This window comes from Phanerochaete carnosa, assembly GCF_000300595.1.
Source record: "Phanerochaete carnosa HHB-10118-sp unplaced genomic scaffold PHACAscaffold_1, whole genome shotgun sequence".
NCBI lineage: Eukaryota > Fungi > Basidiomycota > Agaricomycetes > Polyporales > Phanerochaetaceae > Phanerochaete > Phanerochaete carnosa.
The window spans coordinates 1,866,959-1,890,256 of record NW_006767628.1 but is presented as its reverse complement, the minus strand read 5'-3'; the positions used below and the strand labels follow the sequence as shown (position 1 = coordinate 1,890,256).

The 23,298-nt window shown below is 53.0% G+C and overlaps 9 protein-coding genes across 9 annotated transcripts; 4 read left to right on the top strand and 5 right to left on the bottom strand.

The window, feature by feature from the left end:
- Positions 1-10: 10 nt before the first annotated feature.
- Positions 11-1,929, bottom strand: PHACADRAFT_246690 (uncharacterized protein). Its single transcript, XM_007390037.1, has 3 exons — positions 1,686-1,929; positions 1,017-1,629; positions 11-963 (listed from the first exon to the last, which is right to left on the bottom strand). The coding sequence occupies exons 1-3, from the start codon at positions 1,847-1,849 to the stop codon at positions 181-183; spliced, it is 1,560 nt and encodes a 519-aa protein (XP_007390099.1). The 5' UTR covers positions 1,850-1,929; the 3' UTR covers positions 11-180.
- Positions 1,930-4,384: 2,455 nt separating this feature from the next.
- On the top strand, positions 4,385-8,171 carry PHACADRAFT_246688 (uncharacterized protein). The gene is made up of 11 exons (XM_007390036.1): positions 4,385-4,471; positions 4,523-4,978; positions 5,026-5,595; positions 5,650-5,816; positions 5,867-5,944; positions 5,993-6,566; positions 6,617-6,867; positions 6,920-7,138; positions 7,188-7,317; positions 7,371-7,468; positions 7,523-8,171. The coding sequence occupies exons 1-11, from the start codon at positions 4,468-4,470 to the stop codon at positions 7,958-7,960; spliced, it is 2,985 nt and encodes a 994-aa protein (XP_007390098.1). The 5' UTR covers positions 4,385-4,467; the 3' UTR covers positions 7,961-8,171.
- Positions 8,172-8,855: 684 nt separating this feature from the next.
- On the bottom strand, positions 8,856-10,128 carry PHACADRAFT_167964 (uncharacterized protein). The gene is made up of 5 exons (XM_007390035.1): positions 9,590-10,128; positions 9,447-9,540; positions 9,326-9,389; positions 9,105-9,269; positions 8,856-9,042 (listed from the first exon to the last, which is right to left on the bottom strand). Exons 1-5 carry the CDS (start codon positions 9,645-9,647, stop codon positions 9,001-9,003), a joined length of 423 nt encoding a protein of 140 aa, XP_007390097.1. The 5' UTR covers positions 9,648-10,128; the 3' UTR covers positions 8,856-9,000.
- A 981-nt stretch (positions 10,129-11,109) lies between these two features.
- On the bottom strand, positions 11,110-12,711 carry PHACADRAFT_246684 (uncharacterized protein). The gene is made up of 3 exons (XM_007390034.1): positions 12,481-12,711; positions 12,253-12,426; positions 11,110-12,197 (listed from the first exon to the last, which is right to left on the bottom strand). The coding sequence occupies exons 1-3, from the start codon at positions 12,669-12,671 to the stop codon at positions 11,225-11,227; spliced, it is 1,338 nt and encodes a 445-aa protein (XP_007390096.1). The 5' UTR covers positions 12,672-12,711; the 3' UTR covers positions 11,110-11,224.
- A 164-nt stretch (positions 12,712-12,875) lies between these two features.
- PHACADRAFT_85124 (uncharacterized protein) lies at positions 12,876-14,084 on the top strand (the record flags this gene model as incomplete). The annotated part of the gene is made up of 4 exons (XM_007390033.1): positions 12,876-13,048; positions 13,113-13,357; positions 13,415-13,602; positions 13,659-14,084. 4 exons carry the CDS (start codon positions 12,876-12,878, stop codon positions 14,082-14,084), a joined length of 1,032 nt encoding a protein of 343 aa, XP_007390095.1.
- Positions 14,085-14,454: 370 nt separating this feature from the next.
- Positions 14,455-15,963, top strand: PHACADRAFT_246680 (uncharacterized protein). Its single transcript, XM_007390032.1, has 12 exons — positions 14,455-14,559; positions 14,609-14,748; positions 14,815-14,839; positions 14,893-14,963; positions 15,026-15,085; positions 15,155-15,185; positions 15,239-15,292; positions 15,342-15,433; positions 15,484-15,517; positions 15,576-15,646; positions 15,703-15,780; positions 15,836-15,963. Exons 2-12 carry the CDS (start codon positions 14,689-14,691, stop codon positions 15,884-15,886), a joined length of 627 nt encoding a protein of 208 aa, XP_007390094.1. The 5' UTR covers positions 14,455-14,559; positions 14,609-14,688; the 3' UTR covers positions 15,887-15,963.
- Positions 15,964-15,978: 15 nt separating this feature from the next.
- On the bottom strand, positions 15,979-18,546 carry PHACADRAFT_246679 (uncharacterized protein). Its single transcript, XM_007390031.1, has 16 exons — positions 18,296-18,546; positions 18,145-18,239; positions 18,048-18,088; positions 17,972-17,992; positions 17,876-17,914; positions 17,766-17,821; positions 17,737-17,738; positions 17,550-17,639; positions 17,410-17,494; positions 17,236-17,356; positions 17,121-17,176; positions 16,978-17,059; positions 16,812-16,918; positions 16,681-16,763; positions 16,518-16,629; positions 15,979-16,465 (listed from the first exon to the last, which is right to left on the bottom strand). The coding sequence occupies exons 1-16, from the start codon at positions 18,463-18,465 to the stop codon at positions 16,225-16,227; spliced, it is 1,401 nt and encodes a 466-aa protein (XP_007390093.1). The 5' UTR covers positions 18,466-18,546; the 3' UTR covers positions 15,979-16,224.
- Positions 18,547-19,097: 551 nt separating this feature from the next.
- PHACADRAFT_82639 (uncharacterized protein) lies at positions 19,098-20,971 on the top strand (the record flags this gene model as incomplete). Its single annotated transcript, XM_007390030.1, has 6 exons — positions 19,098-19,281; positions 19,461-19,678; positions 19,725-19,794; positions 19,847-20,046; positions 20,097-20,144; positions 20,213-20,971. 6 exons carry the CDS (start codon positions 19,098-19,100, stop codon positions 20,969-20,971), a joined length of 1,479 nt encoding a protein of 492 aa, XP_007390092.1.
- Positions 20,972-21,043: 72 nt separating this feature from the next.
- Positions 21,044-23,035, bottom strand: PHACADRAFT_155739 (uncharacterized protein; the record flags this gene model as incomplete). Its single annotated transcript, XM_007390029.1, has 9 exons — positions 21,044-21,464; positions 21,527-21,824; positions 21,876-22,113; positions 22,168-22,217; positions 22,273-22,330; positions 22,381-22,472; positions 22,527-22,587; positions 22,636-22,769; positions 22,831-23,035. The coding sequence occupies 9 exons, from the start codon at positions 23,033-23,035 to the stop codon at positions 21,044-21,046; spliced, it is 1,557 nt and encodes a 518-aa protein (XP_007390091.1).
- Between the last annotated feature and the right edge of the window lie 263 nt (positions 23,036-23,298).

Genomic DNA, 23,298 nt, shown 5'->3' with positions numbered 1-23,298 from the left:
ATCGATGACACTTGCGATAAGTTAAGAGTACCCATGGTGACTTTGCTTTCCAGGATTTGTAGCTACGATTTACCACGAACGTTTGGATGCGTTCGCGGAGCAGATAGCATGTTGGCAATAGTGCTATTATAATACAGCCACTTGCACAGGCGAGCTGTATATGTGGGCAATCCCTCTCAATTATACACCCTCAGCGATAAGTCTTTGCGGCGCTTCGACCCAGCTCCTCCAGCTCTCAATAAACGCGACGAGCTCGGCACCCTCGACGACGCGATGGTCCGCACTCCAACTAACGCCGACCTTGAGGCGGCGCTCGCCGCGACCATCGCCGCGATTGACGTCCCAGACCCACCTGGCGCGGCCGATGGCGACGATGGCGACACCACCGCCGGGGACAAGCACTGGCGAGGCGGCCTCGCCATCGCCGATGCCGCCGACGTTCGAGACCGTGAGCGTGCCGCCACGCTTGGGCATCTCAGCGGGCGTGAGGCCGCAGGGGATCTGACGGCCGAGGTGCGAGAGGTGCTTGAGCTGCGCGGCGAGCGCGTACACGTTGTGCGCGTCGACGCGCTGGAGCGTCGGCGTGTAAAGGCCCGTCGGCGTCGAGAGCGCGATGTTGATGTCGGCGTGCGAGCGCAGCGTGAGCGTCGGCTTCTCACCTGAGGCGGCGTTCCACGAGGGCATGATAGAGGAGCGGAAGAGCGGCCACTCCAGCATCGCTCTTGAGAGGGTCTTCAGGAGGATAGGGAGATAGGTGAGCTTGGTGAACTGCGCGGAAGGCTCGGCTGTTGGAGGGCTGGATTGCGCGTAGAAGGCCGAAGGTGACACTGCTGGGGGATGCGACGGCTTCGAGGATGGTGGCAGATAATGCGCAGGAATATATGAGTTCAGGATGGGCATTATCTCGTTCAGTGTCGTCAAGTCTAGGCTTGTAGAGTAGCCGAAGTGTGGGATCTCCAAGCTCTGTATCGATGCCTCTGAGTGATTGAAGCCAATGATAGGATACTGTGACGCACCTTGGTCATCGCCTTCCACATGCCGTAGCGTGTACGTCCGAGCTCAATCACGGCGTCTTCTGCCTGCTGAACCTGCGGTGGGGCCTGCGTGATTGGTACCGCATTGCGCTCCTGGCCTCCTGCGAGGTACGCTTCAACATCCCGCCTTTCAATCCGGCCACCTTTGCCGCTTCCAGGAGCCAACTTAGCAAGGTCTACGCCATTCTGGCGGGCAAAGTATCGTGTGGCAGGGGTGGCGAGCACATTCTCCGCGTTCGTGCCGAGGGTCGCCTTGACGTCTTGCGGAGCACTGGGGTCTAGTGGATGATGCCTACGCACAGGCGTGGGTACGTCTGCAGTTGGCTCGACATTCCTTTCTGCAGAAAAGTCTTTGCTCTCCATAGCTTCCTGCTCCGGATGCGGAGGCGGGCTAGAAGTCTGTTCGTCTCCAGCATGCTCCTCGTCGACCTCAATGATACACAGGCCCTCGCCGACCTTTGCTACCTCGCTTTCCTTGACTAAGAGGTCTTTCACCACTCCGTCGAACGGACTCGTGATTTCCACACTAGCCTTGTCACTTTGAACTTCGCAGAGCGCATCAAACGCGGCGACTTGACTCGATGGGCTTACGTTCCTGAATGTCGCGCGTATATGAGCTTCCAAAGTGTCACATAGCTTCTGGATACGCACCATCGAATGACCTCGCATTCCGTTATGCCCTCACCAATGTCTGCGAGCTTGAACGTCCGCAAGACCTTCCCCCAGCATACCGCGGAAGAATGAAGATGTGATACACCGTAAACCGTCGCTGGACGCAGCGAACGTCCTCGAAGTCGAACTAGTCGTCCCAGCATTCCGAAGGCAAGTTCGCAGAGAGTGAGGACGAGAAGTGGAAGTTCAATTCTGGTATTTCATCGCTTGTGGACAAGGTCCGCCCGACAAGTCTTGGGAGTTGAAGCGCATCATGCACGATCTTCTCTTGACCTCATCTCAGGGTGGCACAGTGTAGGACCACTCCTTGGGACACGCCACTTTCTGCCCTCGCACAGCCTGTAGGGCCTATCGTTACCACTTTCTTGTATATAATAAATCTATATCTATGTGCTGTTGAAAAAATCAGAGCCGTCTGGTGATTGTAGCGTAGGTGGGGGAGCAAAAGGCCTCGATAATTGTCAAGCGCGCCGGTTTGAGTGGTGCTTAGACCGTCACCGGAGTTGCACAGTGGGCCTAGAATTCGCGAAGATATTCGGTAACACTCAAATTCATGCTCCATTCATGTGAAAAATGCGCATGATGCTCAGATGTTAAGTGTCGAGCTAGAATGCATTAGACATGATTCTGCCGAGCTCAGGCGTGGCTGAGGCGTGACGGATCTGACTGCCGCGTGACTGCCGCGTCAAGACCGCTGGTACAGGTCACAAATTGTCACTTTTGTCACATCAGTCATGGAGGCAGCCGCTGCACCTCAGTTTTGTGTCCTTCCCCTTAACTTCAGATTTTGTCTTTTCGTCTTGCAGCTTCGTAATAAGAAGTTTTATATGTTATAGTAATATAATGTAAATTGTTTAGTATTTATATGTGAGAGATATACAAAAGGGAAGTGAATTTTGATCAGTGCCACAAGGAGTGATCCTATACTGTACTGTAAGCAGTGTTTTTCCTGAGAAAACCTGAACAAAAGTGGTAAAATAAGGCCCAATTTTTCTTCGATCCTACACTGACGCAAATTGAGGACAGGCTGGTGCAAATCCAGCCAAAAGGGTTGAAAACACAGCGAAATTAGTGCAAAACTGAGTTTTGTCTTTGATTTTTCTCAGGTGAATACAAGAGAAACCCGGTCTGAAGGTGTGCCAAGGAATTTATTCTGCATTCGTTGTGCTCACGTTAGCACCAAAGAACTGCACGACCTTTGCCTGAAGCATTTCCGTGCGGCGGAAAATCCTTATTATCCGTACTTCTGGGTGGTGTTGGACGAGCGAACCGCCACCAATGGCACAGTCATCGTCCAGCATGACCGTACGCTAGGAGGACCTCTCGAAGAGATGCGAGTAACTCCCGCAAGCCTACGGGCCTTGCTGGCGTGCCTGTCCATCTGCGACCGGGTTATCTCGGAGATTCTGATCAACGACAGGTTAGTACTTCCAGATAAGCAGCTCTCTCCCGGCGCGTGCTGAAGCGCGCCTAGCCCTTCGACCACAGCAGCCTTCAGCAGGATGCCCGCGTCCAGGTTGATCGATTCGAGGCCAGCAAGAGCCGATCTGGCGACTTTACGGTCTTGCGTTTAGAAGACGCATCCAAGCTCCAGGATGCCCCAGAGTTTCTTTCGTTAGGGATAGAGATATTCTGGTATGGCGGGCTTCCAGAGAGGATTTTGCTTCAGTCTATCGAGGAGGACGAGGGACCGGGTAAGCGCGTTAAAGTAGTCACATACGCCAAGTAGTCGCCCAGACGCAAATAATTATCTCGAAGCCAAAGTAGCAGAGATTGCACTGTGTCGGGGTCGCTGCCGAAAAGCTCGTCGTCGTCGCGGCCAGGAAAGGGATTTGATCGGAGTTTGATTCCGCTTGACGCGGTGAGCGTCGCGTTTTTGGACTTGTCCTCGTCGTCGACCAGGACCTCCAGCACTTACTGCACCCCAGCCTCACGGCGACCTTACCGCATCCTCGTGGGTCTGCCATCCTATTCCACGTACGCTCGAATTCATTATGAATTGTTCTGTGGACTGACTTGCTATGCTTCCCGTCAACGTATCGCAGTATTTCACTAGACATCGCAAGCCGCTTCCCCGAGTGTTTGGTTGGACGCTCTGGAGACCATTCAAGGACGAGCTGATTCCACCCCGCAGGGCATTAGAAAGCCCTTTAGTTATTGGTAGCTCTTCGTTGGGAACCATGGCCGCGGTGGAGACGGCACTCACAAATGGCTCGAACGGGACACACACGAACGGCGCGCCGCAGGATGGCCCAGTCGAGCCCGTGATAGCATTTGACCCTACAATTTTTCATTCGTACCTGCTTGCTCTTCTTCCCCCCTTGCTCGCTGCATTACCAGAAGAATTGGAGTCTATATTTGACGATGAATTCGATGAACGCGTCTTCCGCTTTGCAGGTGAAGGTGGCGGAGTAATCTACGTGGTGAAGAAGAAGGACGAAGCAGAAGGTGTGTCTTGGTGTCGTTAGGTCCTAACCCCCGAGCTTGACGCGCTGCAGATGACCAACCTCCGACGTACTCGTACTCTCTCACTCCTCAACTTACCTACCATTCCTCGCATGTCACTACACTGGCCTTGATGAAGCGTGGACCAACACTAGACTCTACATCACCGCTTGCAACGCAGTTGCACATCTTGAACTTGTTTGGTGGGGACGAGACACCGTATGAGAGTTTGCATGCGGTTGTTAGCTGTGCTGTAAAGCCATGGTTTGAGGCCTTCGTGGGAGCGCGAGGGCAGGGAAAGGAAGGTGATTCCAAGATGGGTACGTTGTTCATCTTCCCGGTCTAAACGCGATGAGCGTAACCTGTTACAGGTATACCAATGACAAAGAAGAAGTTTGCAGAGCTGGAACTCTCCCTCCTCCATCTTCAACAAAATGTTGAGATACCGGAGACCCACTTGATCGTCCATCCTGTCATTCAGCGAGCTGTAGAACAAGCCCGGGCGGCAGGAAACCGACCCAGTCTTTCAGATATACCACCCAAACTGCTCAACGACTCGACATTCCTCAATACACTGCACAATCACGTCAACCAATGGATAAAGTCCATACAGGCCGTCACTAAACTGTCGCGAGACGTCTCGTCCGGTACCGCTTCGCAGGAAATCAACTTCTGGCTAAGCTTGGAGCGTGCATTGGAGGGGATCGAGAACCAGCTCCGTAGCGACGAGGTCAACATGGTCATGGATTGTCTTCGCAACGCGAAGCGTTTCCGCGCGACTGTCAGCTTCATCGCGGACACCGGTTTGAAGGACGCGACAGACACAGGTGAGTTCTCCGGAGGTGGTTGGCGAGGACTTACTCACGTGTCCCAGTTCATAAATTCAACCAGCTCATGAAGGACTTCCCATTGAACGAACTGCTTTCTGCGACAGACCTCGACAAGATACAAGAGTCCATCGTAATGATCTTTGGTCACTTGAATCGGAAGCTGAAGCTGTCCCCGTACCCCATTCGCCGTGCACTTCCTCTCGTGGAAGCAATCTCGCGAGATTTTAACGATCAACTACTACGCGTACTCACCTCTCACCGACTGCTCTATACGCCGTACGAGACCTTCGAGCGGCTCCTCAGCCAGACCATGAGCATCTTTCGGACATGGGACGACCACATAAAGGAGTTCACGAACGTTGCCCGTGAAGTCACGAGGAAGCGATCTGAGAAGTTCATCCCCATCAAGGTCGTGCCCGCGCACGCAAAGCTTCAGGACCGCATACGCTATCTCCGTGACTGGAGAAAGCAGCATGAGCAGCTAGCTGTGATGACAGCGCCAACCAAGGGCCTCGCTGGTGTCGGAACTGAGATCGGTGGGGTGGACATGGAGGAGGAAGTGAAAGAAGCGTACGAGGTCATGAAGCGAATTGACGTCTTGGATGTCTCGGTCGGTGAGTGTGGCTCTAACGTGAAGTGCGTCGCACTTGACTGAGACTTGTGTCCAGAGGGAAGCGAGATCTGGGTTGCTGCCGAGAACGCATATAACGAGCATGTCGCTCGCGTGGAGAACCAGATCATCGCCCGGTTGCGCGACAGACTTGGAACAGCGCGAAATGCAAACGAGATGTTCAGGGTGTTCTCGAAATTCAACGCCTTGTTCGTCAGGCCAAAGGTTTGTTAAGTGTAGCCATTGTCCCTTGCATAGACTCATTTATGTCGTAGATTCGTGGTGCTATCCAAGAGTACCAGACCCAGCTTATTGACTCCGTCAAGGAGGATATACAGCGACTTCATCACAAGGCGAGTGGGTTACTGTTTCAGCGTAGTTGATTCTGACGGTCTCCGCAGTTCAAGACGCAGTATCGGTTCTCTGAAGCGTACCACATGTCCCAGATGCGTGACCTACCACCGATCTCAGGTGCAATCATCTGGGCGAAGCAAATTGACCGGCAGCTTCAGACATATATGAAGCGTGTCGAGGATGTCTTGGGTAAAGGTTGGGAACTTTATGCCGAGGGACAGAAGCTGCAGTCTGAAAGCCAAGCGTTCCGCAAGAAGCTCGACACGCGCCCGGTCTTCGAGGCATGGTTGCATGACATCAACCGTCGGGATATGGGTGTCAATGGTCGCCTCTTCGAGATTGTACGCTTGCGTGCTGGCGGGTTCCAGCTTGCGGTGAATTTCGACCCACAAATCATCACGCTGTTCAAGGAAGTCCGCAACCTGCTGTGGCAAAACTTCCAAGTGCCACATGCTATCACAAACATGGCCAAGGACGCGAAACGAGTGTACCCTCACGCTGTCAGCTTGATGGAGACTGTCAGGACATATGGGCAGACTCTCGATCTGGTGGATAACAACAAGGGTATTGAGTGGTTGGTTGCCGAGTACCGGAACGAAGCTCAGAGGATGGTCTCAAGAGGTCAGAACTTCAGATACGTCCATTTGTTTACCAGCTAATATGTCCGTCAGGTATGAACATCCGATGGGACTATTTCGTGAACCAGTACGACACCGCGCGCTACGTTGCTTCCAGCGAGACCCGTGACAACCGCCACATCCAGTTCGTCCGCGAATTTGCTAGTGTGGTTTCCATACTGCAGGACAAGACCAACAATGTCATTGACTTGTACAAAGATATTCTTCGTGCCGTTGAAGACCTTTCAACTTGCTCGTACACCCACGAGACGTTTTCGGAGCTGCTGAGCAAGATCCAGGCTGCCGTAAGTCTCGTGTGCTGTCGTTTTGTGAGCGGTTTGACGGTAACTATTTCAGATCGACCGGCTCAATCTCGAAGGCTATGCAAACCTCGAGCACTGGGTGGCAGAGCTCGACCAGAAGATTGAAAGCATTCTGCTTCAGCGGCTGACACAGATTATCCAAGTCTTCTGTTCAGAGTTCGATCGAATCGAGGACGTCGATGGCCGTCGAGAACTACCGCCGAGAGAAGCCCCTAATAAGCGTCGCGGTGACAAACGGCTCAAGGACGAGAAGGCATGTTGGTACTTACCTAGCTGCCGGTGCATGTCTGATCTATGTCTAGTTCTTGGAAGGACACATGACTTTGAAGCCCATTGTGCATGAAATCCGGATACAAAACCAAGTCATCTTCCTTGACCCGCCAATGGAATACGCGCGTAAGACATGGATTCAACAGCTGCACGACTGGCTTGGTAAGTGTGCTATAAACTGGTGCATCGATGTATCCCAATGTATTGTTTGTTAGGTGTTGTCTGCCACCTTCGACGCATCCAAAGTTCACGGTACGAGATTGGTCTGCAAATGCAAGGCAATGTCGCCGCGGAGACGACGTATACCTCATTGGTATGTGAAGTCCATGCCCTCTATCATTCTGAGAAGCTAATGGAATGCATAAAGCTCACGCGTTTCCCCGACGCTACGTTGGAGCGCCCGTTCTCCCTCATTGAGAATAAGGTCCAACAGCTCAAGGAGTACGTCGGCAAGTGGTTCCAATTCCAGTCACTGTGGGACCTTGAGGCCGAATACGTCTTCAATCGACTCGGCGACGACCTCGCGCATTGGCAGCAGCTGCTAACGGAGATCAAGAAGGCGAGATCGACATTCGACACATCCGAGACGCAGAAGTCTTTTGGCGTATGCGTCATCGACTACGAGCAGGTCCAGGCGCGTGTCAACGCCAAGTACGACGCCTGGCAGCGCGATATCCTAAGCCGCTTTGGTGTGAAACTTGGGAATGCTATGAAGGAGATGCACGCTGCCATTACCAAAGCACGGCACGAGTTGGAGCACCAGTCAATCGAGGGCCTCGTAGGCGCACCGCGCAGGTTCAGTTAGGTCGGCGCTCTATGATGTCTCTTCTATCAATGTTTTTGGTTCATTTTTCATTACGCATGCATCTCACATTCGTTTGCATTCTGTTTCTCGTCTCGCAGCATTCCACATGTATCTGGATCATAGTAGTCGCGAATAGTCCTTCCTTCCCGCATTGTAATCTCTGTAATTCGGTGTCATACCCTAGTACATACGCATGCTCCAGAATGTTATGCACATCATCGTACTACTACCACCTGGGATAAGCAGATGCATAAGTATATCTCCGTTACAGCTGTCCACGGTTGGCCCTAAAGGGAGTAATCGGATGCCAGGTCTGTTTCATGTGTCGAAGGACGACAATTATAGGTATGTCAAATATAATAGCCCTCGCTGCTCTGGCGCTATCTGCTAATACCCGGGAGCAGGGTAGAGATGTCGTTAGGATCAGCACGCATATGCTTTGTACGAATGGCACGGTATCTCGAACACAGGATACTACGCACTCTGTCCTATGTGTGGAACGCAGGCCCTGCTACAATCGGGATGATTTCGCCACATTGCCTCACAGAGGCAAGACATCCCGATCGTCCGCGCGGGGCGACGGCAACCTCTGTCCAGTCGTTTTCCTCGTATCGCATGACATCGCTATCAATCTTATCGGCCAGAATCTAAGCATAAAACACATTTGGTACTTGTTCATCATATTTTCGAAAGGCTGAAATGCCACTGATGCATATTGGAATCGGATGTGATAGAAGACAAAAAAAGTCGCAGCCAACATCATTGAAGACGAGCACACTTGATCGTGAGAAACTGATGGCCGCCACCAGGATATGGCTTTCCTAAAGCATTTTTCTGCTACTTTCCCCGTCCTTATCTCACGCATAAGGTTGCACGACATTAGCATGCATTTTTTAGCTCACTTTTTTTTCTTTCTACAAAATGTATAAAATCAGACGCATACAAGCGCACATAAGAATCCTCCTCAGGGCTCAAGTGTACACGAACGATCCTTCGTTATAACCCTTCCTTCAATTGGGGCCGACCCAGAGCATTGATATTCAAGAAGCGTACGGAATATCGGTGTCAGCAGTGCATAAGACCTAATCGCCGCGATAGTCAAACGTCTTTCATACTTCGCAGCGCAAGATAAAGCTCAACATACCTCTCCGGGATAGATGTCGCTGCAATCGCTGTTGACGTTCGGATTGTTGGCCAGCAGAGTGCTACGGGCGACGTTCTGACTAGCCGTAAGCAAGTCGCAGTTGTCGCCGGTCTGGATGACATAGGTCGTTGCGCAGTCCTGGCCCGTGATTCCCAGGCAAAGCGGCTGGTCGACATGGTCAGCGCGTTGGTCGAAGCTGTACGAAGTAATGCTAGAATCACCTCGCCCTCGCCGAGGTTGTCGCAGCCTGCATCAATCTGAGGATTGACATGAGCAAGCTGATACCTATATATTAGGAAATGGGATTAGCGGTATCGGAGAACTTCAGTCAGCTCAGCTCACGTGGAGACGTTGAGGGCAGCGGAGATTTTATCGCACGTGTCTCCAAGCCGAACGGTGTAGTTGCGAGCACAGTCAGCTGGCAAGTCCGCACGCACTATCGCAGACTCAGATCGCGTCAAGCCAACCAGCTAAGAATGCCTTACCAGCAGAGATAGTAGCTGCAAAGGCAGCGAGGGTGGCGAACTGGACGCGAGTGAACATCTTGCTGAGGCCGGGCTAGTAGAGAAAGCTGGCTGAACTGGCTCTGAGAAATCGCAGAGCTCTTGCGAAGCTTTTATACTCCGAGCGAGCGTCCCGCTGGGAGGTCATGCGGACTGCTGTAGCCGCGCCGTTCGGGGCTTTTCGAGAAAGTTGACTTGCTCGAGGAATGTGCCTCGTCGGCGAGTCGTCGTTACCTTTACCAAATTGCAATATTGCGGTAGCGCGTATTCAAAGAGTGTGGAGTCAGGAGACCCAAAGACAAGTCATCAGATTCTTCACGGGCACCGGGCTCGCTTTGATTGTGCCTGGAGTCGCTTCGGGCAAACCTGACGGAGCTTGTGATGCGCCATCAATGACACCGCCGCGACTTTGGGCAATGTGACTCTCGCTCGTGAGAGAGCGCAGCAGGGCTCAAAGCTCAAGACTACACCTGCGTGAGAACACGTTTAAGAGGAGGCCTAGACACCTGATGCCAAGTGCTTTCGGCTCGTCGGGCACGCGGGGCAGTGACTCACCTACGTACTAGTACTATGCGCTTTTTAGGTCGCCCTTTCTCCTTGCTCGCGGCAATGCCCCTGTACACAAACCTTTAATAAACAGAATAGAGTCAATTAATTGCGAACATGCCCGTTGTCTCGCTCACCGAAGCCCGAAGCGAAAGCGCTTCTCGGGTGTCCAGCGAGCATCGGCAGTCGCGGAACTACATATTCATGGCAAATAACTGCTAACTTGCTAAGGCTGGTCGTGCGTCACAGGTTTTGCCTACAGCGATAAGGCAATGCTGTATACCTTTCTGCATTCGATGCAACTGGGCGGTGACTGAGCTGAAGAAAAGTATCCGCGCTAACCTATGGTAACGATGGTGCATCGGCGCCACAAAGAGTCGGGCCGACGTTAGGCGGCCCGTGTCACTGCCGCGACCAGTCATTTTTGTAGGGCAGTATAGGGGCTATAGAAGTTCCGTTATTGTCGGACATGTCGCTGCGGGTTTTATACGAGCATGTTTGTCTCGCTCCCGCGACAAACATCGGACAGCGTCCGGGGCTAGAATACATCGAGTCCTGAGCTGAGCTGTCAATCATAGAAAGAAGAAGAGTATAGGACTTCGATGGTGTGCATGCTTGACAGGCAGAACAAACATCGGTATCATAAAGCAGACTGGACGGGATCGTTTGCCCTGGAACGATGCATGTGAGGACCAACGAGCTATCACAGCCAACTTTTATGATCAGCAGACATGCATGGAGCCTTATGGTATGTGCGAAGCGGCTGTGGAAGAGTAAGAGGATCAGCAATAACGCGTCGGGCTAAGCGTAAAACGCAGACTTAACTTCGACGGCCGAGCTCGCTTGACACGGGCGACCACTTGGAGTCGGAGAGAAGCATGGTCATCATTTCTACCCTGCTAGGCCGATGCCGCTCATGTACATCCAGGCCCACGCACACCTCAGCGAGAGAGGAATATGCAAGTTGGATTGCAGTCAGATGCTATCGACGCACGCAGCGATACACTAAGCAATATTAATATGATACATCCATCCCAAAAAATCCCAGTGTAGAAATGAACAGACTAACATCTACCAGCGGGTAATGTCCGCCTCCGCCTCGCCAAACATGCTAGTCTTTTTAATGTCGAAGCCCTCCTCAGGCCGCTCCTCCTCGACACCAGCATAGTACTGGGGGAATTCGCTGCGGAGGGAGCGCATGATGTGGTCATTAATGAGCTCGAACTCGAGCAGGAAGCCGTCGTGGCCCTCGGGCGAGGAGATGATGATGATCTCGCTGCCTGGTATGTGCTCCGCGATCTCGTGCTGCTCACTTGGCGTGAACAGGCCGTCCGTTTGGATGCCGATGACAAGGGCACGCGGGGGCAGCGTCGACAGCATGCGGTGCAGCGCCGCGTCGTCGCTCTCGCCGGGCAGCTTGCGCTTGCGTGCAAGGTCGTGGGTGTCGAGCTTGCGCGTGATGTGAATGTAACAGTTGGCATCGAAGCGTGAGATGAACTTGTCGCCCTGGTAGCGCAGGTACGACTGTGCGGAGAAGATGGTTGGCTTCGACGCGGGCGAAAGCGGACGGGAGGATGAAGGGGAGCCAGAGGCGTCTTGGGACCGTGACCTGCAATTCTTCAGGCCGTCGTTGTGGGCGCTCAGCGCATCCTCGTCGACTTCGGAGGTGGGTGACTCCGGTGGCGTCGGGATGCCAGTCCTCGCTGACGGCTGCGGCTTGCGTCCAAACCTAGTCTCGAACGAGTCGCGCGAGCGGTAGGTTAGGAGTGCGGCCATGCGTGCGGCGGCCAGGCCAGAAGCCGGTTGCCTGAGGTAGTAGCCGTCCTCGTACCCAGGGTCGCTGTAAATACTCTGACGTTGCGCTTCTCCCCAGCTAATGCACCACGCCGAGTGCCGTGACGATGTCGCGATAGGGATGATGTGCCGTACATAACCTGGTGGAGTGCAGAGCGGCCACTCGAGCACAGCCATGCCACCCATGGACCCGCCGATGACGACGGCGACAGAATTCGCACCCAAGTAGTCCAGAACGAGCTTGTGCAGGCTTCGAGAACATGAGCAATCGGAGACGCCATGAATTTAGCTCGTGAGACACGTACCGAACATCGTCCCTGATGGTTGTCAGAGGAAACTCGGGTCCATAGGGCTTCCCAGTGTCCGGGTTAATGGTCAGTGGCGACGCTGAGCCGTATGGTGAGCCCATGACGTTGGCGCAGAAGACGAAATAACGCCTCGGGTCGAACGCCTTGCCCTTGCCCATGAGCGGTCCCCACCTGTAGAAGCATGTAAGGATTTTCAAGTTCTGAAAGACGTGTTTAGAAACGCACCAGTCTTCGACATCTGCACTGCCTGTAAAGGCGTGGCAGATGATCATGACGTTATCCTTCACCTCATTGAGCTCTCCCCATGTCTTGTATGTAACTGGAACATTGCGCAGGGTCTTGCCTGACTCGAGCGTGAATGATGGGACGACGAGGACATCCTGCTGGATGAGCGAAGCAAAGGGTGAAGTGGACATGGTGTCTTCGGTATTCCCAGCGATCAGTTGAGGGGGTTCTGTGGGAGTTCTGGCACACTCTGGCCTGTATCTAGAGGGAGAGCATTTAAATAGATATGAAGAGATAAAGAAAATACAAAAGGAGAGAAGGTAAAGGTGAGGCTATGAGCCGGCGGAGTTTCAGGAATGTGCGACTCGGGCTCTGCGGCGCCGAAGCGCCAGAAAATGCCTCCTTCTGCTCCTTCAGCATTGCTCTCAGCTCTCACTGCTTCCAAATTTCCTGGACTGCTGATAGCTGTCGTGATTGTGGCACTCGCTCTGCGGCGCCGATGGGAGCCTAAACGCGTCGCTGTGTTGCCTAAGCATCAGGAGAGGGTGGTAATCCTCGGTGCCACGGGGTACGATAAGGACAGTGCTTCATAAGATCATTCTCACACTGAAACCTTTCAAAATTGGATACAGCGGGATAGGGAGGGCGGTCGCACAAGGGTATGCTAAGCGAGGGGCTAAAGTGTGCATAGTCGGCAGGAGGGAAGAGCTTCTTGCAGAGACCAAGGCCGAATGCTGGTCCCTGCGCGATCCAGGTGTCGACAAAGCGGACATCCTGCCGGTCTCACTTGTCGCGCCTAACGACCCTATAGTTGCCGTGCAGGCAGATTTTACTGTCCCTGAAGATATTGTACACGTTCGAGGAGTCATCCAAGCCGGTGCGTCACGTAAATCGCTGGTCGCGTGCCCACGGTTTACTCACCACTCTCACATAGTCTGGGATGGCGTCGACACGGTAGTCGTATGCGCCGGCGTATCCTCCCTCCGTCCTCTACTCGAAATAGCAGACGTACGCCGCCCGGGCGAAGACCTCACCCTTGACGGCATCCAGCGAATCCAAGAAGTTTCCAACGCAGCAATGAGAGGCAACTTTAGCGGCCCACTACTGTCAGCAATAACCTTGGTGCGCCACAGATGCCTAACCTCAGTCCGCGTGTTATCTTTACACGTCATTGGCAGATACCGCTACTCGAATCTTCGTCGCGCAGTCCGTCTGTGGCGCTAATATCAAGTGCGGCCGCAATCATCCCCGCCCCCACGCGTTCACTGTACTGTGCCAGCAAGGCAGCGTCGCTTATCCTCTATCAGTCGCTTGCTATCGAGCACCCGAGGGTGAACTTTACACACGTCATCCCTGCGACCGTCGAGGGAGACTTCCGTGCGTCAGCTGTTGATGCAGGTCCTGTCCGAGAGGCATCTCCCAACCAACACGGTTTGAAGCGTGACTACGTCGCGCAGCAGCTTATTCATGCCGTAGACCATGGTGAGAAGGAGGTCCTCTTGCCGTGGTGGTACGTGCGATCAGGACACCTCCTATACTGGACTTTCCCATCCATCATTGAATACCTCGGCCGGAAGAAATACAAGTTCGCCGCTGCGACATAGCATCTTAGAATGAATCGTACATATGCCCACTAGATACCGCCTCGATGTATTGTGTACCCAAGATTACAAAATCTTGCACACCGCAAAACATTGTGAAGTAACATATGATATTGCCAGTCCTAGGCGAACAGCCACATAACGTAGCGGTGGTTTTCCAAAAATTGCTGGAGGCCGAAGCCAACAGACGAGTCGGATGTTTAATTTGCAATCAGCAAAAGACTGTGCCTCGGTAAAAACCTCACTGGCGACAGTACGTGCCCGAGCACAAGAATGGAGAATAAGGCTCGCACGGAGACGTCCTTATATACCTCGCAGCGCCCGCGCACGGACCAGTCTTGCTTAGGCTGGGAGCTGTCCTCTGCATCTGTACACACCCTGCCTGCTGCGCCGCACGACGCCCTGCTTATCCAATTCATAACATGCGACCGCTCATCGGGACTGACGCTTTTCGCGATCTGTCGCGATGCTGAGAGAAGTGAGCGAGTGCGGGCGAGAGAGAGCACGTGTGGCTGAGCTTTGTGCAGCGGTTCTGACCAAGCTTTCGTGTCAACCTTCACCACTTGCTGACCGGTACTGACGTTCTGTGAGGGTGCATAGATTTAGAATGACTATCGAGGAAAAGAATCCATACACAGTATTCGGATACGGCTCACTCATCTTCAAGGTGCGCTCACATCGGCCGAGATGCTCGATGCTCGTCAGGCGAGGCTCACTGTGAGGTCACTCCCAGCCGCCACCGCATACCATTCGACAAGGTAAGCTGACCAAGGCATTTATCCGAGAGAGACCGAGCATTACACGTCTACAGTGCCTGGTTTCTTGAAGGGCTACGTTCGCAGGTTTGCTCAGAAATCGCATGATCACCGTGGAACACCTGAGGTACGCCATGGTCGTACTTCACTCGTCGGTAATAGGTAATCTGAAGCCTTTCCCCTTCATAGAACCCAGGCCGAGTGGTTACCTTGATACACACAGAAGACTGGGAAGCTTTCTCCAGCTCGGTCAGTACCGCGCTGTCTCAGACGGACCTCCGCGTCGACCCTTGTGTTGACGGAATATACATCTTTTAGGACCCGTTTCCCGATGAAGATGTTGTATGGGGTAAGTACGCCGACTTCAATTATACCATCATGGTGCTTATTTCATGTGTTCAGGCGTTGCGTACACGATCGACCCGCAATATGAGTCCGAAGTCCGCGACTACCTAGGTACGCTCCGCCTTCGTCTTGCACTTTATGCCTATTCACTCCCCACCAGATTACAGAGAGAAAGATGGTTACACGATCGAGGAGATCGACGTCTGGAGCTTCGAGGACGGCCGTGAGGTCGTCGTCGCGCCAAAGTGCTACGTATGCCCCTTCCGCTCAAACCCCTCCGCCAGCTCCTCATGTCTACGCAGACCTACGTCGGGCTGCCAAGTAACCCTTCGTTCAGTACGTCTGTACCCTTGCGATGAGCAGATGGTGGTATGCTGACATGTTGTGCGCGCAGTCGGGTCTCAGCCAATAGAGTCCCTCGCTGAACGCATATGGCAGTCTGTCGGGCCGTCTGGCCGGAACAAGGTGCGCGGGACCCGTTGGTCGCTGTGGTTTCCGGGAAGCTAAGAATTACCGAGCAGGATTACTTGTACGAGCTGTCCGCGGCGGTCAGAAAGCTCGCGCCTGAATCTCACGACTCGCACTTGTACGCGCTCGAGGTACGCTTTGCCCTGGACTCCTGTTCTGGACAAATGTTGACTTTCTGAATTGTAGACAAGGTGCCGCAAGCTGGATGCAGAGCGTGGGCATGCTCCAGCGAAGTGATATGCGGACTAAGTAGATGTCTCACACATCCAACATAGACACCCGCAAGCCGAATATGAATACCATGGAATAAATGCACGAGAAATTTGTCGCGACAGTAAGTAGTATACAACATACTGAGTTTTTTCACAAAGAGGTAAGGAGGAAGATTAAAGGATCGTTGAAATTCGTGAAAAAGACTTCTGCGAGTACAGTAGCAGTAGTTGGATGTACGAATAAGACCAAACCCTTCTCTATGCCTAAATGCGATCGAACATCCGAATCAGGACAGGGCTGTTCATATATCTGTGAACCTTGGTAGTCCAATTTTTCTTCCGAAAACGCAGCTTAGGGCCGCGTTACGGAGCCGGCGAACGTGGCGACTGCACAATCACATCGACCGAGCCGTAGACGGTGCGTGCGGGAGCACTATTATTGACCCCGTTGGCATTTGCGCTGTTGGCATTCACGGCATCGCGGAAGGACATGGGCTCCGTTGGTTGCGCTCCTGCAGCTTCATTTGTGAACGGGGCCCGCAACAAAGGTGTGCGTTCGCCGTCGTTGAAAGAGTCTGCGCGGCTTGTGTGGTATTCAACGATGCTAAGACGGATATGATCAGCGTCGACCAGCAGGTGCGGCGGAGCTCGCTCACCCTCGCATTGTTTTAGCGTCCTTAAGCCGGCGGGCGCGCCTCTTGCTTTGGTTATCTTCGTACCGGTCGGTCTCATCGACGATCTCTTCTGAGATGATCTCCTCGATGATATCTGCGCGAGATGGTCAGCAAAAAGTCGTGACAGCATGAAGGCGTAACACACCTTCCAGGGTGATCACGCCGAGTGCACCGCCCTCTTTGCCGGGACTGTTGCTAATCAGGAGCAGATGCGCACGACCAGTTTGGCTAGCAGAACATAAATAATCTATCGCTGTTGGCACACAACCAGCTCACAAATAATCAAGCGCCTGGAAGCAGTTGATAGTAGGCGCCGCCTCGGGGAGGATAGACAACGGGAACTTGGACACAGGAAGCGCCTGGGACGGGTCATAGATGGACAGCTGGAGATAAACATGCGCGTGATCAGAAACGACAGGCACCGCGATCGGACGCCACAAACTTTCTTAACGAGCAGCAAGCCGATAAAGACACCTGGATGTCCGGTAGCGTGGACAGGGATGCGAGAATAGCCGCTGCCCAAGCTGAGGGATGACGACAAGACATACGTCAGCGGAGACAAGCATAGCGCGTTACTGCACTCACATGCTAGTCACGGTTTCACGGTCAAGGACTGTATCGGCACTTATGGTGACAACGTCCTGTCAGGAAAATCATCTTAAGTGATTTACATCTCTCGTGGACGAGATCAACACCATACCTTCATCGGTGTCATAAGATCCACAACATTTTTCTTGCTCAGCTCGAGGACACCGTTGAGAATACTAATCTCGTCGTCCCTCAAAGGCTCTTCTCCTTGACGGTGGAATTGTAGGAATGATCTGCAACACCATACGTTATAGAACAGCCATATATACTGTACGCATATACGCACTTCAGTTCAGCCTTCTTGTAAGTATTGGTTTCGCTCTTGCCCAAGACATAGTCGAGGAGTTTGGCAATGGGCCAGGCAACGGGCGCTGGTTGACTATCGGTATATGTCACGTCAAGGGTCAGAAAACAGGGTGAACGCACCGAATATATACATCATCGCGAGGACCACTGGAACACAGGTCGCGCCGATAGATAGACCATAACGAACACTGACGGCTTGTGGTATAATCCTGCGAATAGAAGATGCTTAGCTCGGTCCACAAGTCGCAGTATATTTTGTGACTTACTCTCTGTCATACCAAAGACGAGTGAGTCAATTGATTAGGTCCTTGAAAGAGTGACACATTACGGACGCACCCGAAGACGACAATGGCGGCAGTAGACATGATGATAGCAGGGATACCCCCGCCGAGCTGATATAGTCATCAGTGACGCGTTACAAGATAGCGCGGATAAACGCGACGCACAGCATCATCTAGGAAGATCGGTAAACTTTCGTTCACGATCTGCACCCCGACTCAGCTTTGCTGCTGGTTGGTGAGTGAGCGGACCTAATGACATACCACGTTGCCTAGTAAAAGCACCTTGGGATTTCGGTCAGATACAGGTAGCTCAACGACAGGGGGTACTGAAACGCACCACGAGCACCCAGTGGCGGCCCTTATTCAGGAGACGTAGCACTAGCGGGGAAATGTAAGAACCTGACGCGTCGATACCGAGCTATTGATGATCATGCCTTTAGCAGCATTTGCTCGTTCCTTGGGGTCATCAGAAGACGCGGACAGGACGCGGAGATGGAGCTCATCGAGGCCCATAAGCCCGAGAGTCAAACTACGAGCTATCGATCAGGACAGCCTCATCATTCCCACACTGACAAGCATGCTCACCCTGCAAAGAGACCACCTAGTAACACAAACACAGAACTGATGCCTATCTTCCACCAAAATTCGGAAGAACCGGGAGGCAAGCCTTTCTCTGGACTCTTCTGCTTCCCAACAGTGCCATTGACCACAGCAGGATAGACCTGCTTTGCTAGGTTGATGATGGGGACTAGCATGTCATAAAGGGGAGTCGTTAAGAATAAACGAAAAATGTCGAGGTCGTGGCCGTTGAGCTAAGGAGACAGACTCTCGAGGGCAGGCTGGGTAGAGTGGGGGCAAGTCCGGCTCGAAGCCAGTTGCACGCGCCGGGTCCGTCATTTCCGTATCGTGGGAAGATTAGTGGGGAGCCGCTTCCAAAATGAGAAATAATACGGATCATTTTGATGCGCCAGATTGCTGCGAAATTTCAGGCCCTTCACTCTATTGCACTCTCGAGGCTCACCAGCGGATGCAGCGACTCTCTCTTACCATTACATCTCGCCATCCTACTGGCATCCTACAGAAGCGATTCACGCATTCGAAGCTACTGCCACAACCCTCGCAACCCGTCGTCATTCGTAAAGGTTTCCTTGTGGGGTACCTCCGCAACCGAGAATCGCCAATGCCCACCGCCAGCAGGCCCTCAACGCCAGACGATGCTGATACGCGTCACATAGACAAGAAGCCCCGCTTACAAGCCGAGGTAGAAGGAGCCAACGATGCTCCCGTGCAACTCGATGCTCCCGCGGACGCTATGCCCGCCGAACCTGGGGGGACTAGACGGGCAAAAACGGGCAAGAAAGCGGTCAAAAGGGCCGCGCGGAAAGCCATGCTCAAAGGCAAGCTCTCTCAGCCAGAGCCGTGCTCGAACGAACACATCCTGTTTCTGGACGCCAAGGAGCTGCTTGGAGAAGATGCCATAAAAGCTGTAGAGGAAGGAAGCAAAGGGTGTACTGCACCCTTTGAGCTGTACACGGAACTCGAGCTGACCGTGTCTTCGATATCTTCCATAGGTATGTACGACCGCTCTTTGCGACGGACAGGAACGTCGAGCCCCGAAGTCCTCTGCTGCAGGCACAAGACCAAGTCTGTTCGTGTTATTCGTGCTACTCGTACGGACTTAGTCGTGTATATGCTACCTTGCGGTATCTTGATTCTGATTGTGTCGACTCTGACGTGTAATATTTTGCAGGAGAATCGCTGGCCGTTGCACCAGCTCCACATCCGCCATGGGTAATTGTCACGCCGTTCGCTTTACCCGGAGAGACAATTCGTGCAAGAGTATACAGCCATGGCTACTTCTACTCGCGTGCGGACCTCTTAGAAATCATCAAACCGAACCCTGAGTTGCGGGACGACAGCAGAGTCAAGTGCAAACACTTTTCGAAGTGTGCCGGCTGTCAATACCAGGTACGAGACTGGCTTGTAAGGATTTTCATGGGCTCATCTGTGGTAGATGCTTTCGTACGAGACACAGTTGGATCTTAAGCGAAATGTGATCATCAAGGCGTATAAGAATTTCGCGGGTAAGTTGCGTTTGATCAAGACATTTGCTACATCTCTCATATATGCGCCAAGACTTGCCTGCTTCTGCAGTACCGGAAGTCCAACCTACTATCAGCTCTCCCCTGCAATATGGTTATCGGACAAAGATTACGCCACACTTCGACAACCCGCAAAGTATGATCAAGCAGCATGGACTACCAACAGACGGGAAGCCGGCATGGTTTAAAATCGGCTTTAACAGTGCCGGTAGCAGGCATCCTATGGATATTGAAGTGAGTCTATGCCATTCTTTTCCCCTATTGCGATGAACCAACATTTATAGGAATGTCCTATTGCCACACCGGTCATCAGCGAAGCGTATTCGGTGCTCGTGAAAGATATCTCCGAGTAAGCTTGTTCTATGTCGGCTGAAAGTGCATACTAACCCTCAACAGAAAGCTCGACACATATAAAAATGGTGTCTCTCTGCTCCTTCGTGAATCATTGGAAATCTCACCCGAGCCTATCTCAAGTTCATTATCACTTGAGCAACCGCCTGCGCAACCGTCTGGCGAAGAGAAGAAGATATGTGTAACTAACCACAAGGGTACAATCCGGGAGCGCGTTGGAGACATGCTCTTCGAGTACACCGCGGGAAACTTCTTCCAAAACAACAACTCAGTGCTCGTGCCGCTCACGTCCTACGTACGGGACGCTATCTTCGCGCTCTCAAAGCCGACACACCTCGTCGACGCATACTGCGGCAGCGGCCTCTTCTCCATCATGCTCTCCCCGCACTTCAACAAGGTTCGCGGCATCGAGCTCTCCGCGGACAGCATCCGCGCAGCGCAGAAGAACGCGGAGCTGAACGGGATTCCGAGCGACAAGATTTCTTTCATGGAAGGCGATGCTGCGAACATCTTCGATACCGTCGCGGACTTTCCGCGGGAGGGGACAGCGCTGATCATTGACCCGCCGCGCAAGGGTTCGGATGAGCGTTTCATCGACCAGCTCATCAAGTTTGGGTGTTCGACCGTCGCGTACGTCAGCTGCAACGTGCACACGCAGGCGCGCGACATCAACATGATACTCCGCAAGAGCGAGGAGCAGATGGCCAGCAAGAAATACGTGCTTGAGAGCGTGCGCGGGTTCGACCTGTTCCCGCAGACAGCACACGTTGAGTCAGTTGCGATACTCAAGCTGGTATGGTACAGATAGCCTTGGCATAATACATAGGTATCTACTTTCCCTACATATTTAGTCGGGGTAAAGCTGCAGATCGTGGTGAGCTTATTCAAAAGGCGTCTTGTCGTAGCGACGCACCTTTCCGGGATTGAACAGGTTCAAGGGATCGATGCATTGTTTGATGTACTTCATCAGCTCAACGGTACTCTCACCCAATTCTTCCACCAGGTACTTCTTCTTGCCAAGGCCAACGCCGTGTTCGCCAGTGCATGTCCCGTCTAGGTCGAGTGCATGCTTGACCAATTTTGCGACGAGCCCCTGCGCAATCTTCTCTTCCTCGTCATTATAGTGGTAGATAATTGCGTGCAAGTTTCCTGTGCAAAAATCAGTCGGCGCCGCCTGCTTTCGGAAGGTGGGTAAGGACAGACCATCTCCAACGTGTCCTATAATCGGTACAGGCAGCCCTGCCGCGTCGAAGTCTTTCTTTGAGGCCGCCACCAAGTCCGGCAGACGGGATACGGGGACGCTGCCAACCACCAAAATGGTGAGTATCCTGTCCATCGCAACGCGAAACCGCGCTGAACCGGCCAGATATCCGTTCCAATCGCCTTTGCGCCAGGAAACATCACGAAGCCCGCGTGTAGGGCGTTCTTGCGCGCGAGCCAGAGCTCCTCGGCCTGCGCGTCGGTCGCGGCGAATTCAAAGTTGGTTCCGCCGTGTTTCTCAGCGACAGCGCGCAGGATCCGTGCGCTCTCCTCAATGAACACCGGTGTTGCACCTTGGATCTTGATGAACAGACTGTCCTTCTCGGGCCACGTCCGCGAGCCATTTTTGTTGTATGTATTTAACGCCTTCATAAAGAGCGCGTCGAGGAGCTCAATGCATTCTGCGCGGTATGATTAGACGAGGAAGAGCGAGGCAAAGGATGAGGGCGCACGCAGATTCACTCCATAATTCAGCGCCTCGGTAGAGGCGCGCGTTGCATGCTCGACGCTGGGGAACTGCACGACCGCGACACGCGTTGGAAGGAGCGGTGCAAGACGGATCGTAACCTCTGTCACGATGCCGAGCGTTCCCTCTGCGCCGATGAATAGATGCAACGTGTCAAAGCCTGCAGAACACTTTCTCGAGCGACGACGGGTCTTGATCACTTCGCCAGAAGGCAGCACTACAGTCTATTTGAGGCTCAGGCTGTCTTCACAAAGAATAACGCCAGGTTAATCACTCACCGCATTAAGGAACCATTCTCCCTTCGCCGTGCCGTATCTTACAGCATTAGCTAACAGACTAGGTGAGCACAACTCCTTTGCTTAAGGGAAAGCGAATTTGCGTACTGCCCGAGCACCCGGTGGAGATCATCCCACCAATACTTGCACCTATGCCCGGGTCCAGCTGTTAGATGTGAGCGACATGGTTCAAGATACCCAAAAGTTGTATCTCACAGGAAAAAATAGAGGGATGCCTTTCTCCTTAAGCATCACATTTATATCCGTCCATTTTGCCCCTGGCTGGCAGACCAGGTCTGCGTCCGCCTCTGTAGTATCGTCTGAGTGCTACCCACAAGTGGCTGACTAGAATGAATGCAAACCATGAATCTCAAGGATCTTGCTCATCGCGGACATATCTACGCATATGCCTTTTGCATCCGTCTGCGGCCGAGCTCAATGAGCGATGTTAAGGTATAAAGTGTCACTCACGCCATAGATTTGCCCTTCGAGACTTGTCGCGCCGCCATAAGCGACGATGGGTACACGGTACTTGCGTGAGATATTCACGATCCTCACGACGTCTCCTGTTGACCTCGGCACCACAACGACGCTATGAGGAAAGCCTACTCACGCTTAGTCGCCTTCCAGCTCTACAAAGCACGCAACTGACAAACAACTACTCACTATTGCTATATCCAGCGAGCTGGCCGTGTACATCTAGCACCACGGGGTCAGTCGACACGTCTTCTGCCGGGAATGCTATCCGCAGTTCGTCGATGGCCTGCGCATACTCTGCGGGCGAGCCATAGTTGCTGTTCAGCAGCACCTTTGTCCCACTCAAGGGCGGCCCCCGCGGCTGCGTGTACACAAAGATGTCCGCGTCAGACATGTCTCAAAGGCACGAGTCACTGTTGGTTCAGACTCTGGTGGCTGCAGATTCGCCCTTGGTCAACGCCGGTATATATTGGTTCCGCCTTAACCGGTTAACCTCTTGTGATCCGATAGTGGATATCACGGTCCCGGTACGTTATAACCATGGATGAAGCAGACCTTATCTCACGCAACTCCTTGGCCGCAGAACGCACGCCAACAGTCCAAAAACCGCGATATTGTTTTCCGAGCGTGTCAAGAAGAGCTGATGGAAGTGACGTA